This window comes from Stegastes partitus, unplaced genomic scaffold (assembly GCF_000690725.1).
Source record: "Stegastes partitus isolate 25-593 unplaced genomic scaffold, Stegastes_partitus-1.0.2 Scaffold4, whole genome shotgun sequence".
NCBI lineage: Eukaryota > Metazoa > Chordata > Actinopteri > Pomacentridae > Stegastes > Stegastes partitus.
The window spans coordinates 218,961-237,818 of record NW_007577735.1 but is presented as its reverse complement, the minus strand read 5'-3'; the positions used below and the strand labels follow the sequence as shown (position 1 = coordinate 237,818).

Below are 18,858 nucleotides of genomic sequence, written 5' to 3'. Positions count from 1 at the left end.
ATTTTTTCCTGCTACACATTTTATTTGGTACCCATAAAGAGAAAACATCTGCATTCACAATGAAAAAGCAAACTCTTTACTGTTCAGTGTCTTAAAATATATTTCAAAAACATTCATTTTACAGTACAGTGCGAATACACAACAAGTTTTTACCAATTCTGGGGCTTTCAGACACACACGACATTAGCTGCACTACCCACTGGGTTCAACACAGTGTCGGCTCAGAGGACCAGGGACACAAATGTTTAATAATTTCCTTGTCAGAAAAAAAAAAACCCACAGTAGACAATTTTCTATATGTTGATTGACCAGTTCCTAACTACTAAAATTTAATGTTAAAATTTGATGTTGCTGGAAGCATGTAATCACAGTCCAGTTGCTCTGTGCTGACAGACACTCAGTTCCTGATCTGAGTTAGCTGAAATCCTACCTTACCATTAGCATGAGCCTCAGGTAGCTAGCTAAAATAAAAAGCAGCCACTAGCCACCTTTTTTCAACTGGTTGCATCAGACTTTATCAACACAACTTTTACAGTCAGCAGGTAGGTGCACTTGTTTTAATGACCCTTACATATGGTCAGCAACCACACCTGTAACCCCATCCCTGCAAACAGTAAGAGGCTCCACCTGGTGGACCAACCAGGAACTACAGAAAATCAGCAATACATATTCTTAAATGCATGTTAGCGGTTCATTTATTTTTTCAGTTAAACTATTAACAGTAATTAAAAATTAGCAATTAATCCTTAATATGCCTAAAACCAACAAACTTGTGTCATTTATTTCAGAGAATTCACATAACCTTTTCCTTCATTCTGCCATCTGTATCTGGCTGGAATCTAAGCTTGTATTCATCACAGTGTGCAGTGGTCACAATTCCATTCATCAGAACTTTGACCTGTGGCTGTGACAAACTATAAATAATGGGTTTTGGAGCACATTGGTGTCACTGTCACATTCTGTCTGAAAGCCCCATTTGACACCAACCTTACATTTTCTGCAGTTACACACAGATCATTTATTTGGACGTTTATTTTTAACACATTTGTCACCACATCAGATACACACAATAAACTGAACCACCATCATGTCTATGACTGCAAGAGGTTTGTGATTATCTTACCCAGACAAGAACAACATTTCAAGATCAACTGCAGCGAGACGAAGAAATGTCTAAGTTAAACATCACCTGTGATATGACCATTTCTTTGCCACTGAGGTTTCAGGCACTTTTTTTCCCCATTCTTGTGCATCCAAATCTGAAGAGTTAACACCGTCTGGTAGTTGCAGACGCAACTCTCACATAGAGCCACATATTTAAGAGTCACAATGAAAGCACAATAATCAGTTATGTTCTGTTGACCTACAATGCAGCACAGGGGACTTGAGTGACGATAGCTACAGGAACTTCTTTGGGTTAGATTTAATGAGCTATGTATATCAATGCAAAAGCAAAATTCCTGAGAACTGAAAAATATGACAAGAGGCTGGACTATTGAGGAATAAATTCAAGTGCATTTTACAAAACATGTCCCTGGGTAATGACATGAAACATAAAAAAAACCCCACACATTTACTATAAATAACATACCTCCACCTTCTCCTTTTCTTTGCTGGCTCTTTGCATGTGACACCTCAGTGGTACTGTGTACTGTAATTTAGAACAGCCAACAACAAAGCCAAACCACAGAGCTGCCACAAGATTCTAATATTTTCTCACTGTTCAAGATAAATACAAATTTGGCTGTTTTGTTGTGAGACAAACAATACAAATATTGGATGAACATAAACAAATTAAAGGCCACTCCCTTCTCTAAACATGATTTCCACCCACAATCTACAGTATCAGTCTAAAGGCTAAAATGCTTCAGTGTCACAGTGGATTTAAAAGGCATTTACAAAAATCAACAGTATGGTTCTTTGTAACAATAAATACTATACAGGCTGTATAGTAAGGTGCAGGTGAGGATTTTCTTTTCACAAACACATACATCACAGCGTACGTTTCATTTAAATAGAAGTTAAGAATACTATGGCATACTAAAAAACGGGTCATGAGAAACCAAAGTAAAAGCACAATTAACGTGCTCATTGAACATCTCTAACATAGAGCTCATGACGGAATCGACATCAGAACGTCACACGTACAAAAAGACATTCGGAGAGACGCACACATGCCAACAAGTCTAAAGTATCTGCCGACGAGTGTAAACTAGCTCATGTACAGTGAAAATAAACAGTACCAGAATTATTTGTTTCAAACACCACAGCTTATAAACTGGTCAAACCACCAGGCTTACCACATCCAGTCTAACCCTGCTGCACCAGTCTGCGATAGTGCGGCATGACCTTGCTCTCGGGGAGGTAAAGTCCCATCTCCAAGGCAACCAGCACTGGGAACTCCAGAGGAATCAGCTCCCGTCTGTTGATACGGAAACGCTCCTCCAGCTTCTGCTCGTCCACGGGGAGAAAAATGAAGGAGGGGTTTAATGGGATGACGTGGTGCACAGTAAAATATTAATTTAAATATGTGTGTTATGTGTCCTGGTGTTTCTAGCGTTTGTGTCCTGGAGTTTCTAATGTGTGATGTTCATGCAATGTAACCAATAGAAATGTTGGCTTTGTTAGTAGTGGTTATAGTGATTTGTGATAGGGGAACAAAATGAAGATACAAATTTTTAAACAAATAGAGTTTTCTGGTTTTAACACAGTAAATTTGTGCCCTCATGACCGTGAGTTTCTGCATTGATTTTAAAGAGCCCATAGTATTCAAATTTCAAGATTACCCTTTTTTTTTTTTTCAAAGATCTATCAGAATATTTATACATTCTTTAATGCTCAGAATACATACTATTTTTGTCGTATTGTAGCACCCCTTCTCACCCGCTCACTGAAACGCTCCATTTTAGTTTCTGTCTCTGTACGATTTTCTTCCTGAAAAGCCCAGTCTGCTCTGATTGGTCAGCTGGCCCGACAAAAGTGAGGAAACACTGGTTAAGTACCACAACCCCCAATTTCCAGGCGTGGGCTATGAGACGTGGAAAAGGTGGCTCTTGTGGACAAATAATTCTTTGTTTTCGGGGAGTCCCACACTAGCTGCTAAGCCTGCGCTATACAAATGTGTTACAGGGTGGCCAACATACTATACTGGTGCAACTACATTTTTTACTGCAGATAATACATTTTAAGCGCTGCATCCTATGTCCTATGTTTACCACACACTGGTAATTTCTTAACGCATTATGTAAATGATTGTACGCAGGAATAAGGGTGCAGATATTTATTTGTGCAGTTATATATTTTGTACATTTAACTTATTACTTGAACTTGATGTTAGAAAAAGATAGTTCTTATTCGGCTAAATTATAAACAGTGTTAAACTTTAATATCGTTTCTAACTCCTCAGTGTTTGGAGTTCCTGCTGCCTCATGCTGCAGGGAGGAGGGACTGCTCTGCTGGCCACATACCCGTCACAGCACAGGACAAGTTTCTTGGAAACACTGTGGGTTATTTAATATTTCATTTTAGAATATCAATGCTAGGCCAGCAAAAGTACTGTTCCCAGCCAGGCTTTGCCCACAGTCTTTACAATAAATGTTTTCAGCAATGTTTAAATATCTCAGTGTTTCCATTAGGTTGAGAATTTACTTGTGGTGCTGTGTAGCGCGGCACAGCTAACGTGTATGCAGAGAATCATATTTTAGAGAGTCAGTGTGTGACTTGGGTTGTTTTCTAAAGCCATCAAGACACACAAACAGTGCTTGACAGAGTTTTAGTTGCATGGAGATGGTGATGGAGATAAGTAACGGAAGAAAAGCCTGGACAGCAGCGGCACATTTTTTGCAGGTAAGGAGCAGTGAATCTGAGGGAGAGAAAAACTCTTTGGGGCGTGGACGTTGAGCTTCATGAGTTTGTCAACCTTAAAGATGCACAAAAAGGGGAAAACTCTGAAGAGCATATTATAGGCTCTATAATTTTTTCAGTTAGTTTTTAACTTTAGGAGTGTACTTTTCCCCAGTGAATATTTGTTTACTTGGTTCTTCAGCACACTCTGGTGCAGGACAGAACATGTGTTGATGTCTGTAAGTTAGATAAAAGGCAGGAGGGCTGTTTGTTGTTCTGAGTCTGCGGTTCTGCCTGTCAGCCTGTGCAGCGGTATCACTGGTCAAAGAACTGGTTGGCGGTAGCAGTATTGTGTCTAATTAATGTGAAGACAGAAACCGTGTTTTTTTCTTTTTTATCGTTGGAGATCACAGGACAGCTGGTTTATGGAGCAGAAATGTTCAAAAAATAACAATTTAATTTAAGCTGGACTTTAAAACAACATGTTTCACTGCGCTACAAACAGAAACACCAGCTGCTCTCTTTGCAGAAATGTGGCCCTGTAGTAATAAACTGCAGTCGCTGTCACCACGGTAACCACAAGTGCCACCAAACAAACCAGGACTGAAGTCTGAAGGATTCAGAATTTTAAATCATTTAAAAACTTTCTCCACCATAGGCACTGTTGTTACTCTCTATATTATCTAAGCCATCTTCTGAAATAGTTGCACTGCTGTTCTCAAACATCAAGACTTCTTTCTAGGAAGAAAGAGGTTTAAATAATGTAGATTTCATTTATAGGGCCTTTATTTGCATAACACTGTGAAGAACATGTTTGTGTTTGCAGTCTTAGAGAACCCGGGGCCATTGAAAGAACAATGTTTGGTAGATAACAAAGAGTCAGTACAGGTGTGTAACAGGTTTTTCCACTTTGGTCTCTTATTAGCATGAAAAAGGTGAAGGGTTTCTGCTGTTTTGTTTTATGTTTCTACTCTCTTTAATGCTGAGATCTGTGTATGTGGAATCTTTACTCACATCTATGAGCTGTTTGACTTCTGGCTTCCGCAGATCACTGCTGATCTTTGCAGCCAGCAGCACGCAGGCCGCTGCCACCAGTTTCCTGTTCTGCTTGTTCAGACGCCCTTGCAGCACCAGCTTCTCGAAGTAAACAAAAGCCATCGCTATGGTGACGGGCTGGAGACCGCACTCCTCGCTCACGGCCCTCATCTCCCTCTTCAGACTAGCAGAGGGGGGAAAAAAAGTCACAGTTACCCATCTGTTTTCTAAGAAAGACTGCATTGTGTTTCTAGGTTCAACCTTCAAAAGGCTCTAAGAGGAAAATCAAAGCGTAACACAAGATATCAGCACCTTCTTATCTTGCTCAATGTCAGCTTAATGTGAGGAAACTTCTCCTTGAAAGTCTCATTCATGTCCTTCTTCAGGTCAGACGGCTTCACATACTCAATCACAGTCGTCTGCAGAGATGGAAAAACAAACCAGGACGTCAATACAGAACTGCCTCGCGTCAGCATGAATTATAGCAACAGCACAGCTTTATTGTTTCTATTTGTTTAGTGTCTCGGTAATACAATCACGTGAACAGGGCACAATGGATGTGTTTGACTCTCTAACATGACTGGAGGTTGGTCCAGATATAAAGAACTGCTTCACTGTATCAGAACAATTTACAAGTCAAATCAAACAGGCCTGTCCTGATTTCTGAAACATAGAAGGACAGTTAATGTGAAACAAATGTCCAGACTGCACAGAGAAACTCCCAGAGAAAACAGCGATACACAGGTGAAGGTTTACATCCGCTGTATTAACCTTGTTTGGAAAGTCTGTGTATAGATAAACAGCATTTTAACAGCAGTAGTGACAGAAGATCTTGCATCAGTCTGACTTTGTCTTGGTGTTTGTGTTGGAGCAATGAGAGGACAAACAGAAAGTGGTGTTTTGCTATCACAGTGCAAAGGTGTCTGAACTAAATAGTTTCTGGCACTTCATCTCAGGAATCCTGGGAAATTGGTTTGTCTGTAAAGTTATAATCCAGCTACCATCAAAATACATAAACCTGTAGGTTCCCAAGTGCATTATTTTGTGGTATTAATTATAAGGCAACAGAACACCATTTATTTTAATAGACCTAAGAATGAGCCTAACACAAACTTTGCATGCAGCTGGAACTTCATTGCAACTGCGGGTAGGAAGTTCATTGCCTGTGGTTTGTATGCAGAGAATGTCCTTATGAAAGAGATATTTGACAATTTTCAACATTAAAAAAATGTTATAGAAAGTAATTTGGTGTTTTGGAAAGAGATAGCTTCTGTACTCTCTGTGTATTATATTGGTTTTATCTGCAAGCATCATTACCATATTACTTCCTGACAGTTCTTTTCATTTCAGCACATCGGCTTTTCTTTGTTGAACGTAGTGTTTGTAACAATTGTCTTCTCTTTTCTGGTTCCTGTTAAATATTTCCCTGTTTCATGCATTGTCTGTTGTTTTTGTTCTGTCTTTATTAAAACTATCCATCCTACACACACCTTTTGGCATTTTCAGACTGAGGCTGGTGAGATGTGAGCCCTCTGTAATAGTCAGACTGTGTTACACAGCAGTGATCATCACTGTGTTTTCAACAAGAGCCATGGTGGCAGGACAAAGTCAGCAGGAGACCCACTTTATTCACAAAACACCAAAAGCCACATTAAGTGTATCTGCCTATTAATTTGGCATCCCATAATATGTAATGCAACCCATACAATCCAGATACACAAATAGGTTTACTCTTATGCTGGATGGGAGGAAACAACATGCATTCTGTTTGACTGTTACTAATTGCAATATGAGGATTTTTTTTTTTATTTGATATACATAAATCTAAACACCTATAAAGTAGTTCACCACCACTTGAATACTGAACTTTGAATAGGCTACATGGTTTTGAAATGGTGCTCCAAGTTACTTCGCTGGAAACCGGAGCAGGTTTGTTTGCATAATAAACACAAAGGCATAGAGTGATGGAGAATAAACAAAAATGATTCTGCCTTTATATAAGTTTTTAGGTGCTGCAGCTCTGAGTCTTAATTTTCCTCGCTGATCACATCACTTTGTGTCTCCCTTTGTTTAATTAGAAATCAATCCAACAGTAAACTAGCACTACTAGTTAGTGTGTGACAGTTTCAAATCAGCTTTCTCTAATCCCTCCACTATACTAATATTCATATAATTATTTCAAAAACTGAAAAACTATTTCAGAAACTGAAAGTGAAAATGCAAAATACACCTCAGTTCCACTGACTCATTTAGGAGAATTTGCCACTATTCTTACTAGTTATGAGATAGTGAACTGAACAACCCTGGACAGTATGATGGACATCTTTTATTTCAAACTAATAATTTTAAAAAATTATTCACAGACTGATCGATAGTAACTATAATAGTTGTACTCACCACGTATGATGCAAATATAAGAACCCTCTTGTGTCTCCCACAGGGCCACTGAGGGTCACTGAGCAGGTTAGGGTCGTACTCTACCACCTCCTCTATATCTGAAACACACAAGCAGAGTGAATAATCACATCCAGAGTCAGCTTAACAATGCAGACACAGGTGTGTGGTTGCTTGCTTAGGCCTTGTCCATGCTAATAAAGATATTTTCTAGAAGAAACATTTCCCTCTTCATTTGGGTCGAGTCAGTTACATACAAACAGTGTCTGACTGTAACAGACTCCTTTGACTCTCTTGACTCTTTTGCTTTTTTCATTTAATTTAATGCGTATTTTTGCAGCCACAGTGCACAATTAAAGCTCACTGCAGTTAGATAGTGGCTAACTGACATCCATACATACCACTCATATGTATCCGTGTGGACATAAAAGCTAAAAGTTTGGAAAACGATGTCACATCTCAATTCATGCATGCCCACAGTTGCTTTGTATAACAGCAACAATTGCAGACATATACTGGTGTGTTAATGTTGGGTTAGCAATAGCAGTTACAAGTTTACAATTTAACTCAGTATTGCTGCTCCAACTTCACCAGCACACTTAAGCCTCTCCATCTGCTGTGCCAAATATTAGTTGGTCCACAGCTTCAGAGTCCACTAAAATGGACTGTAAACGGACTTTTAGAGCTTCTGTAGTCATCATGTACTGTAGATATTTTTATAAAACAATAGCTGCATAGGCAGATTTTTATTTTTTTTTAAGTATCTGTCTAGAAAAATATCTGTAGTACTGTGTACAAGGCCTTAGACTGGAGTCATACATGGGTCCTGTGCTGCGCTGTTGTTTAGACGAGCAGGGGTAAAGTTCCTCTGCCCGTTGCCACGGAAACGTGACTGAGGGGTCTGAGCTGTGCAGTTCTCCGGCACTCCGCCACTCTTCTGTCTCACCAAGGCATTGGTTGGATAAAGGAACTGAGCGTAGGACACGGTCTGAAGAGGCAGAATCAGACCGTTAGTAATGAGATTACTTCAGGGTTTAAACATATTGCTGAATGTCAGATTTATTTACCTTGCCGTAGGCGCCCAGCTCCACACCTTCCAGGGAAGGAAGCAAATCAGTAGCCACCACAGAGGACAGTCTTTGTCTCTGAGCCTCCAGTTTAGGATCACTGTTCACACAGAGACACATTTATGTTATTTCCATCACACTCTGCACACATACTGCTCCGTCCTGAGAATGATATGGACCACACAGGAGGAAGATGAAAACATAAAAGCGAGGGGTGGGTGCTCTCTGCTTGGGATGGTGCTTTCTTTGTACCTGAGATGAGCACTCTCTCCATAGGGCAGCACTGAGAAAGCAGCATATAGCGACCGCTTGGCACAAATCAGCATGATCCTGCAGGACACAGCAAGTACAGGCAGACAAAACAGACGGTGTGTCAGTCTACAGGCAACAACTACAGTCACTGCTACTCAACAGCTACTGTGCACACGACATTCATCAGCTGCGGTGACTGCTGTGTGCTACCAAGGCTATACAGCTATCAACAATCTAGTGCTCAAAGCAGGGGGAGGGAAATCTGAGCTGGACGAGTCCCAGTTAGTGCGTGTTACCGCTACATTCAAGTCACAGAGGTAATAATTAGATCTGGATCACTGAAAATGCCAAAGATTCACTGGCATGTGAACAATGTGAACAGTATCTGACTGACTATCTTCAGTGGCTATGAATGTCTGTAGGTATTCAGTTCATTAACTTCTAAAAATATTGTCCAACTGTTGGGCGGATAAAACCAGACATCTGATGGCACCATTTGAGATATTTTTCATTATTTTCTTTCTTTTTTTGATCAACTGACAAAGTCACTACCAAATTAATTGATAATGGAACCAATTGTTATTTACAGCCCTAAAAATCTGCTCCTGGTTTTGAAAAAATATATACAGTCAGCATTATTTGAGAAAACCAAATGGTTTTATAACAACACTTAATGTCATTCTGAAGGCTTTCAAACATCTGGATCAAATATTTCAGAGACATTATGCTGGTAATGACATATGTCCTTGTTCTATTTGTGTGGTAATGCAAAATATAAAATTTTACTTCTGTTATGTTGACATATATTGATGCTTCTTTCGAATACTTTATAAATTCATACATAATAACACATTAAACCCACAAATTCCCCAAGGACGCCCACTGGTCCCCTATCCTTTCCGTCAGTTTGCCCACGAATACTGCACCAGTAACCAGGAACATACTTGGTATCACAGGATTCTGGAGTTCTTCATCTGTGTAAACATAGCAGTGATATTTTTCATTTCATATATGTTTAATAGAGCCTCACAAATATATCGGTCAGCTAATATTGTCTGCCAATACTGGCCTGTCCCAGATACTTCAATTTTAATTTCTGATGCAATTTTCATTATCATGTGAAATATTAATTTATTATTGTCATAACAAAGCCAGCATGGCTTCCTACTTTTCCAATCAAGTTTAATTTTAGCTTACCTTTTTTTTTTTTTTTTTTACTAAAGTATGGTACTTATTGTTTTTCTGTTCAGCAATGTTGTTTCCCTATACTCTGTACAAATTTGCAACTCTTTGTTTATTCTTATGTTATTGTAATTTTTCCCAAGTCATATTTGGCAAAGGAATTTCCTTCAGAATTAATAAAGTTCAATCTTATCTTATATTAACCCAAATTAATGGAATTGCTGAATATGTTATCTGATATCTTTTTACAGAACAAAAGCAGCCTGACCACACACTATCCAAAGTTGCAGTGATCGCTCTAAGGTAAAAGTTAGAAGATATTACAAACAGTATAAAAATGATCAATAGTGTGAAGTTTTTGGGGTTTTTTTTTTCCCTATTCGGGAAAAAATGTCCAGCTTTTCTGAATTTCAAAGGCCCTCTGCTCTGTTTCTCTATCATCTCCAGGTTGTTTTGACACATTCATGGGAAGCTTGTGGGAGTTTTCTAGCAAGACCTCTGTCATGCATATTGTCAGAGTGGTTCAGAAGCTACAGCCATTTTAATAGATGCAAAGAGTGGTAGAGGTTGACATTTTTCTTGTGTTTCACAAGACGAGCAAGGACATGCACCTTTTCTGTCTCGCGGTATTAGAAGATGCAGTCATTATTGTGCATCAGACAGAATATTTATCATCCACATGGTCACAGGAGACGAAGCATTCTGAAAATACCTCCAAGCATAGGTAAATGTTGTTATATAACCGTCTCAGTTTTGCAAAGACTGTCAATTACATATTTTTGACAAGATTTCAAGAAGTGCAAAAATGTGTTTTTCAACCTTTTGGATGATAAAGTATTTTAACTGCTGCATGATAAGACACATTTTCCTGAAGATGCAACTGTATCTCCTAATCCAGGTAACCAGAAACTACATCAGTGTTTGTTTCGTAAAACACAAGCAAAGTTATATAAAGAGGTAACTTTGCATAACAATATAAAATACTGAAAAGGCCCATCATTATGAATTTATATGAACTTAACTAAACATACAGTTTAAATTTAACAAAGTGAGAGAAAAGAGATCTGTCCCATTTGGCTACCATCTTAGTTTTGTGTTAGGAAGAAGAAGAGATGCAACTTGGAAAATGGTCTCAAAAAGCCTAAGTGAAGTGATGTCTTCAAGTAGCTTTTTGGCTTCTGTGGCAAAATTTTCACATGGCAGAGAATGGAACTTTTGAATGTTCGTCATTATAAACACCAAAGCATTTGCTGCTTAACATTCAGTCAAGCGACAACCTGAATAATCAACAAATGTTGCAGGTCTGCACCAGACAAAATCAGTACACGGTCATGAGAGTCTTTAAAGATTCTGACAATATAAGTGTTATTAAACAACTGGCTGTGATTTTGATATACTTTTAGGAAACTCTGTGTGACTCAAATGTATTGGTAAAGCACGAGAGGCACACACTGAAGCTGATCTAGCCAAAACTAGGGACAAGCCACCAATAAACACTGTACACATTCACGAGAACTCTATTGCTCAGGCAGAGATGTGGACAAACCGACCGATCACAGACTACCACAGACAACCACAGAATACAAAGAAACACCGCAAACACCGGGGGCTTCAGCTGCTTACGAAACATCAGTAACAGAGTCAGCAGTCTCTGCCATGGACACTCAGCAGTAAACACCAAGGCCAGACCTTGAGGGAGAGATATCAAATCTCTTATGGGGGCCAATATTGCAACGCAGACACCTACTAGTGTTAATTGCCATCAGTTATAAGCTAGACAGCTTTCCCTCAGCTTTGGAAGTTACATGTAATGTGTGTCAGCCTCAAACCAAAACAAAAAGCCCAAACCTGCGGGACAATTTAAGATTTCTACATCATTGGGTTGCACACACAAGCAGAAAACACATGTATATATGTGGAAATGAATATGAAGTGGATGGTGGATGTTTGTAAAGTGAAGGAGAGATGAAAAATGGAGAGTCAAAAAAGAATACAAAAAATTTGTGATGTGTTTTTATCAGAGTCTACAGACAGATTTTCCTTACATAACAAATACTTTACCACGCTGGTGTGATCAACCAGCTTAACAAACAACCGATGGTGTGGTATTTCAGCCCCGGCTTGCTTTGAGGTTACCTTAGTGTTGGCGCAACAGGGTGTTAAATTTCCACACTGCACCCCTTTTGGCTTTTGCTAAGCTTCCAAGGGTGATTAAATTCACTGTAGCAATCGCCACTCGGCAGCTGTATCCCTGTTATTCCTCTGCAGCCTCTGTGCCAGAGTTAAGCAGCTTATTATAACACTAACAGGAGGAGTGTTACACTGCTAGTGATGGCCTATTTCAGAGTCCAAAACAAAGCAGCCTTTGTTTCTTGTTCATTGCTCTACAATGATCTGTATGTAAATGTACTTGCAAATGTTGTTTGGAGACTCACCTACATCCTCTGGTATCATACTGCCTCATACTCTTGATGAAGTGGACTTTCTTTGGCACCTTGGGTCCCGGAGAACCAGAGACGTTCCTCAACCTGATCAGAAAGAGCATATTAGTAATGCTTTCACAATATCCAGTGTTTCCTCAACATTCGTTTAGGAGCGCAGTCCAGCATTCCTAAATCCTAGCCGCCACTCCTTCAAATGTATTTTTTTTTGTTTTGCTTTTTTTTAATTGTCGCAATTACACCACCGCCGCATGTCTCCACCTTCACAGCAGAGTCCTGCACTGGGCTGGGTGCTCGCGACTACGACGGCAAACTACAGATGACTATCTTGCTCAGTCTCAACTCTCTGGGGGTTAATACAACGTTAATTGCTCGTGAGAGGGCGGCCTTGGAAGTGACACTGTTTATTCCAATCATAGAAGAGACCGCATGAGAAAAAATGACTTGGTTTCATCCTGGACAAATCTGACATTAGAACACCATAGTTTACGCTTTGTGAAGTCATCTTTGGTCGCACACCAGTCTGAGCACCGCAGCCACAAACAGCAGCTACCGCAGCCTGCTATGCTGGGCGTTCGGGGAACATTGTAAATTGTAGAGTCTATCCATAAGAAAATGTTCAGCCGGTCATATGTTTTGCCTGTGACAAGGTGGGAAGTGCCAACAAATGAGAAAGTTGGTCGCACCGGTACAAAAAAAAAAAAAGTTAGTCTGGAATCCTGTGTGAACTTCTGTGTGGCACGAGCATTGTTTGGTAAACGGCTAGGTATGCAGTGACGTTGCTCTAACTTGGTTCCTGGCCAATGGAAAAGCAACCGGTTCGTTGGAGGTGCCAGATTTGAACCAACTAAGCACTGGATCTAGCACCAGCACGGAACTAGCACCTGGTTTTTCTTGGTGGAAAAGGGGTAGTCAGAGGAGGGTCGTCTTGGAGAATAGGGCAGCGATTTACCGGAAGAAGAGGTAGATTTATTAGCTTTAGATAACTCAGAGTAGATTTTACAAGTTAAACTGACTTTTGCAAAACATTGATGGCCCACTATTGTTACCTAACATATCGGTATCTTAAGTTAATTGGGTCCAGGGCCAACTCAGTGTCGCTAACGTGAGTAAACTAACTGATAGCATTAAGCTAACATCTACACGCCATGATGGAACTGCTGACTGTATCTTCAGATGAGCTTGTTCAAATATTTCTCTAAGAAGAGAAAGACACCTGATGAAGATGACGCTAGTCAGCTATCGCTAGCCTTTTACTGACTCATCAGTGATGATGGTTAGGTAAAAAATAGTGTAATAATATATCATCAGACGTAAAGTAAAAACATTTTAGAATGATTAGGGCGTAGGAAAATGAGAGAAACAATCTCATTGTTTCTATTTGTAGGTGAAGACTGACTAGAGTGACAATTACCCTGCCTGATTTATTTTTATTGTTGTATACTGTATTATTGTGTATTTTATTGTTGTTTCTTTTATCTTTTGTAAGGTGTCCTTGAGTGACCAGAAAGGTGCCTTTTAAATAAAATGTATTATTATTATTATTATTATTATTATTATAGAGAAACAGGCTTCAGGGGATCAGCTTGCATCATGTATGCTGCTGAGCATCAGCGGCCACCTCTTGGAGAATTTCTCTACAACAGAGCCTTAGAGCTCTTTTATTTAAAAAACAAACAAACAAAAAAAACAAAACAAAACCAAAAAAAAAAACCTTAAATTTCTTTATTTTCTCACAGGGGGTCAAATAGAATCCTCATGATTTAAGATTTATTAGGTATTTTTAGCAAATAACACCTAAGGCCATAAATGTGACAGCTGTTACAAGAGTTATGTCTTATGTTAAAGCAGGCAAGTGACTGTGATTTATATCCAAGACGGTAAAAATGCAGGACACAAAGGAACAGTGTTAAACAGAAGAGATGGCAGAGAAGTAAAACAACTGTACACGTGTTTAAATATCTGTACTTCGCATCATGTTTTCTGTGGGTTAAATTATGTAGACAATTCTGGAGCACATTAAAATGAAAGTGGATTCCTGTGATGATAGCTGCTGCTGTCATTTCACACGGAAGTCAGCAGCTCATGTAAAGGCCCCTGGTGTTGTACGGTGACACTCTGGCCGCAAACATGCTCACCTCTGCCGTGAATCGAGGGAATTCCCGGCCGGGACCGGGCTGAGTGCGGCGGGCGTTGACCTGACACGGGAGCAGGGCTGGTGTGCGGCGGGCACAGGAGACAGAGGGGTGTCCGGGGTTAGCGTTTCGGCCGCACTGCCATTCTCTAAAAATACCTCGTTGGCTCCCACGGTACTTGCCCCGGCCGGTCCCGGACACGTTACCAAAGAAGGTCGGGCAGGACTGACCACCCCTGGGAAACTGAAGGACGAGCTGCTGCCGGTCGCAGCGGTGTCTGTCACCTGAGCGACCGGCCCTTGGATATCCGCCGGCGGGGGCGCGACCGTTGCGCCGCCTTCCCTGTCCCCGAGTCGGGGCTCCTCGGCGGCGTGTTGGTCGCTATTTCCATCACTAAGTTGACACTGTGGTCGTCCGTCAAGTGAGATATTGTTGAGGAACAGCAGAGCTGCCTGCCTTCGCCGGGAGTCCCTCGCTTTCCGTCGGCTCTCTCGGTGGGTCTTTGCTGGTTTACTGTTACTGCCGGTGGACTGCAGACCGCAGACAGCGGTCGCCATTCTAGTTTGAAATGTGACTGTTGAAAGCAAAGGCGACGAGCTACCACTTATATCGCGATAGCCCCGCCCAGCTATATGCTGATTGGCTGTTAGGTCAAGTATGCAAACTAAAGCGTCTAAATCCTCGTAGGTGATTGGATGTTTTGCCAAAAAAAAAATCTTGCTGCTGGTAGGTGATTGGACGGAGGGCAACAGTGGGCGGTGTGGTGGTAACAAAGGAAATATTCAGTGTTACTAGCATAAATATAGTCACTTTTACAGTATATAACAAAATGTATTTATGTTTTCATTAAATTATGAGACCACTTGACATAACCTTTTGTTCCCTAAACCTCATTATTTATTTATTTTTTCCTGTACAAATTCTTCCAAATTCATATCAAGAAAGCTGATATCACATCATAAAAGCTGATCAATGAATAAAAAAAAATATATCTCAATAATTCCGTCAATTTAAATCAATCAATTATTCCTTAGAACACACTAAAGAGAATAGGTTTTGGGTTTCCAGGTTGTGAACAGTCCCTCTGGCTGGTGTTTCTGTCTTCTATGTGTCAATAACATGCAGTTGCACATTTTTGGTTATTATTTATAAAAGGCTTTCTCGCATTCTACTAAATTCTTCGATTAAGTTAGTGTCATCTATAAATACAGACAACTCCTTCATAAAAGTACCTACAAAAATCCATCTGATTTCTAAATAAAATGGAATTTGGTCCAGATGTGCTGCAAACGTTTCACCTTTGGTCAGCTCTGATTAAATCAGGAGCTGTTAAATACAAGTGTCAACAAAAAATACTCTTCACAAGTTGGCAAGCCCCAAAGCTGTTGTTATTAATGGCTAATAAGTGATCTGCAAAGCATTATTTGACTATTAGTCAATAATAATAATAATCCCTTTATAAATGGTGTCGTATCATAATGCAGGAACAAAATGACAAGTAAACAAAGATTCTCTCTCTTAACACCTAATACTTGTATTATTTGGTTTACCCCTAACTGGGTGTCCATTAGTGTAATAGATGCTGTTGAATCTATGATTTAACAAAAAAATTAAATCCTGTTCTCTTTGTGGTTGGTATTTAGTAGAATAAAACTATTTAACTCACTCATGCTCTGTGGTGTCCAAACATGTTTTTACATCAGTGTTTTCCTTTTAAGGAAATGGCACCAGCTATCTATTTAGCATTTGAGAACAAGTCAGTGGAATGTGAAACTGTGATCATGAGATCAAAGACGAGCTCCGGCAAACAGATCCATTGCCTGTTCTCTCATTTTCAACTGAGGCAATAGGAGGTAAACGGGACAGTTTGCACAAGATTTCCATTTCGGTTTCACACCCCACTGATTTGTAAACATGAAGCCCGAGTGAGTGTTTCTCTGATACAGAAACTAAAGGTGTGAAAGCTTTTCCATCTCCTGAGTCGGAGCAATCAATAGGTCCTTTCCTTCCTTCACAGTTTAGCAGAATTACAATGCTAGCAGCGTGCCAAAGAGTGCAGTTTGTTTGTTGTATTACTGCTTAGAGAATAGGTTCATCAGCTGAGAGGTCACTGACCTCTGTGGATGTGGGTAGTAGTGACGAGTTCACTGCTGATAATCCACTCAACCACTGTAGAGATGAGATTAAGTCTAAATCTAATCACAACAATCTGTCAAGCTGTCTCCTTAGAGCAATCTGTCTGTCTGTCTGTCTGTCTGTCTGTCTGTCTGTCTGTCTATTTGAGATTCTAGGATTTTAAGTGATTAGTTTCTCTGTAAAAAGGCACTAACAGAAAACATCAGGTAAACACATTGCTCTTTATTTTAGCAACAACAACATAATGAAATTGTCTTCACCTTCTTGTTAATTTTTTTTTTTCTTGCTCAGAACAGCAACACTCTGGCATGACCAGCTTAAGGCTTTTTGATTCTAGCTTTGTGTTTGAGGTACAGCCCCGCCCAGCTCCTGCCACAACAAGCTCATTTTATGGTACCCTGTGTGGTTGTTAAGTGATGGACTCAGACAGTTAGCACCATAATCGAAGCCTCTCTGGCTTGTTTTTGTGTCTTGTTTGTTTGTTTTTTCTTTCTTTCTTTCTTTCTTTTTTTTTTTTTTACTGCAGCAGGGGTGGTAAAGGTGCTCTGTGGGCTAATTATTTGATTCAGTGTCATCTGGGAAAAATTAGCTGAATGGACAGTGTTTACAACAAAACTGTCATATCTCAGTGACACAGTTTCAAATTAATTTAAATGCAAATGGCAGGACTCTTCCCCCCCACATACACTCATACACATGCTGGTATGTGAGCGCACACACACAGACACGCAAACACGCACGGTTCGGAAATTTTCTTCTTGTGACTATTCTATATAAAAACAACCCTGATAAAAGAAAGAATGGTACTGCTTTATTTTACAGGTCCTTCAATTCCTCAGGTGACTCCTTGAAAAGAACTTAATGTAATCTGTCACTAATTATAGTTAAATTACAAAATTATCAGTTCTTGTTCAATCCTGAACTCGTGTGTTAGTACATGACATGTAAAACTCTGTGCTACTTGTCTACAGGTGAGTATGTTTCCAATAATTAGTGGATGAAGAATAAATTAATAGTCCTTTGAAGAAAATTCTTTAAGTTAACATCTGCTTAAAACTAGCACTGTTGAACTTTGTCTGGATTTTTCACTACAATTCGTACCAAACTACATATTTCTTTTTAGGGAAGTTTTGAGGAAATTAGAAGGAAATAACAGACCTGTAAATTAAAGCGTTACCAAAAGTACTACATGCCTGTACCATCAATAATATCAAAGCTATTCTGTTAGGGGTCTGGAGTCTGCAGCTATGTTTTTTTTTCTTTTTACATTTTTCAGACAACAAAGTATGAATACAGTACAATTACAGACAGTGCTGTCCCTCTGCAACTCCTTCTTCGTTGTACAGTAATTTACATGTAAATTAATGGCTGTCCTGTTGCTTTTGTTGTGTAAGATGGGTGCAGTATGAAAATACAACCGTCGAGAGTCCGAGTACATCCGGTAAATGTCACGGAAATCATAATGTAGCTATTGTTCAGTGCATACACATTCTGGAAGAAGGTGCATCTTGTTCTAATAAGAGTGATGACATGTCCCAAAAATAACAGATTGCTTGTAAACACACACAGATCTCTTTTTTTTTTGTTGTAGCTTACCTCAAAAAACAAATGTAGTACCACAGGAATGTTGTAAATCCCACTAACAGCATGGAAATGCTTGAAGCCTTGTCACAAATAATCACATTTTCAACTGTTTTTACATTCAACTTAAATGTTGCTTTTGAACTGCCCTTCAGATTTGTAACAGCATTTCAGAGACTCCTTCAACATGAGTGAATAGCTATGGAATATTATGATTATGCAGATCAATACCTGTATTGTGTTTATTGTAGATTGTGTTTAAAATGACAGCGTGAGTTTACCGTCTCATTTGAATGCGCAACCCACTCACTCAGTGTGATGTTTCAGTTGTAGCTGCCATAAATAATCATGCATGTTGAAGGCTTGTCTCTGTCGTCGACCACCTGGAGAGGATGTGCTGAAGCACCTTCACTGAGGAGGACTTTCTGCCTCTGATTGACAACAGCTCCACTTCTCTGCCTGCCTGTGCTTCTCTCTAAATTGACTGGATAGCGAGCTTTGCGGCCAACTTCGACCTCTTCCTGTACCACATCCTGACCTGAGAAATGATACAGAAACCAAAATATGCACCATCGATAGACAATATCACAGGATTTTGCCTTTGTAGAAAATAAAGACACAACACTCCATCGCTTTCTTTGCCTGTTTGTGTCCAACGCTTGACAGTACAGAGAGCAATGAATTAGGTGTGGAGCCAAAACAGACTGCTCAGGGAGAGTCATCCTCCTGCCATTTGTATTTAAGGCAGGACGTCCACACGGCAGCGAGCTGAGTCACAGCACATTCAGCACA

General features: G+C 39.8%; 1 protein-coding gene across 2 annotated transcripts; it reads right to left on the bottom strand.

Annotated features, from left to right (window-relative positions):
- Nucleotides 1-53: 53 nt before the first annotated feature.
- On the bottom strand, nt 54-14,906 carry cables2a (Cdk5 and Abl enzyme substrate 2a). 2 transcript variants are annotated; one of them, XM_008277833.1, is made up of 9 exons: nt 14,353-14,906; nt 12,209-12,301; nt 8,592-8,669; nt 8,340-8,439; nt 8,092-8,260; nt 7,276-7,373; nt 5,191-5,297; nt 4,858-5,062; nt 54-2,451 (listed from the first exon to the last, which is right to left on the bottom strand). In XM_008277833.1, exons 1-9 carry the CDS (start codon nt 14,904-14,906, stop codon nt 2,311-2,313), a joined length of 1,545 nt encoding a protein of 514 aa, XP_008276055.1. In that variant the 3' UTR covers nt 54-2,310. The 2 variants fall into 2 exon arrangements, with proteins under 2 accessions (XP_008276055.1, XP_008276064.1); XM_008277842.1 differs by lacking the exon at nt 8,592-8,669.
- Nucleotides 14,907-18,858: the final 3,952 nt, after the last annotated feature.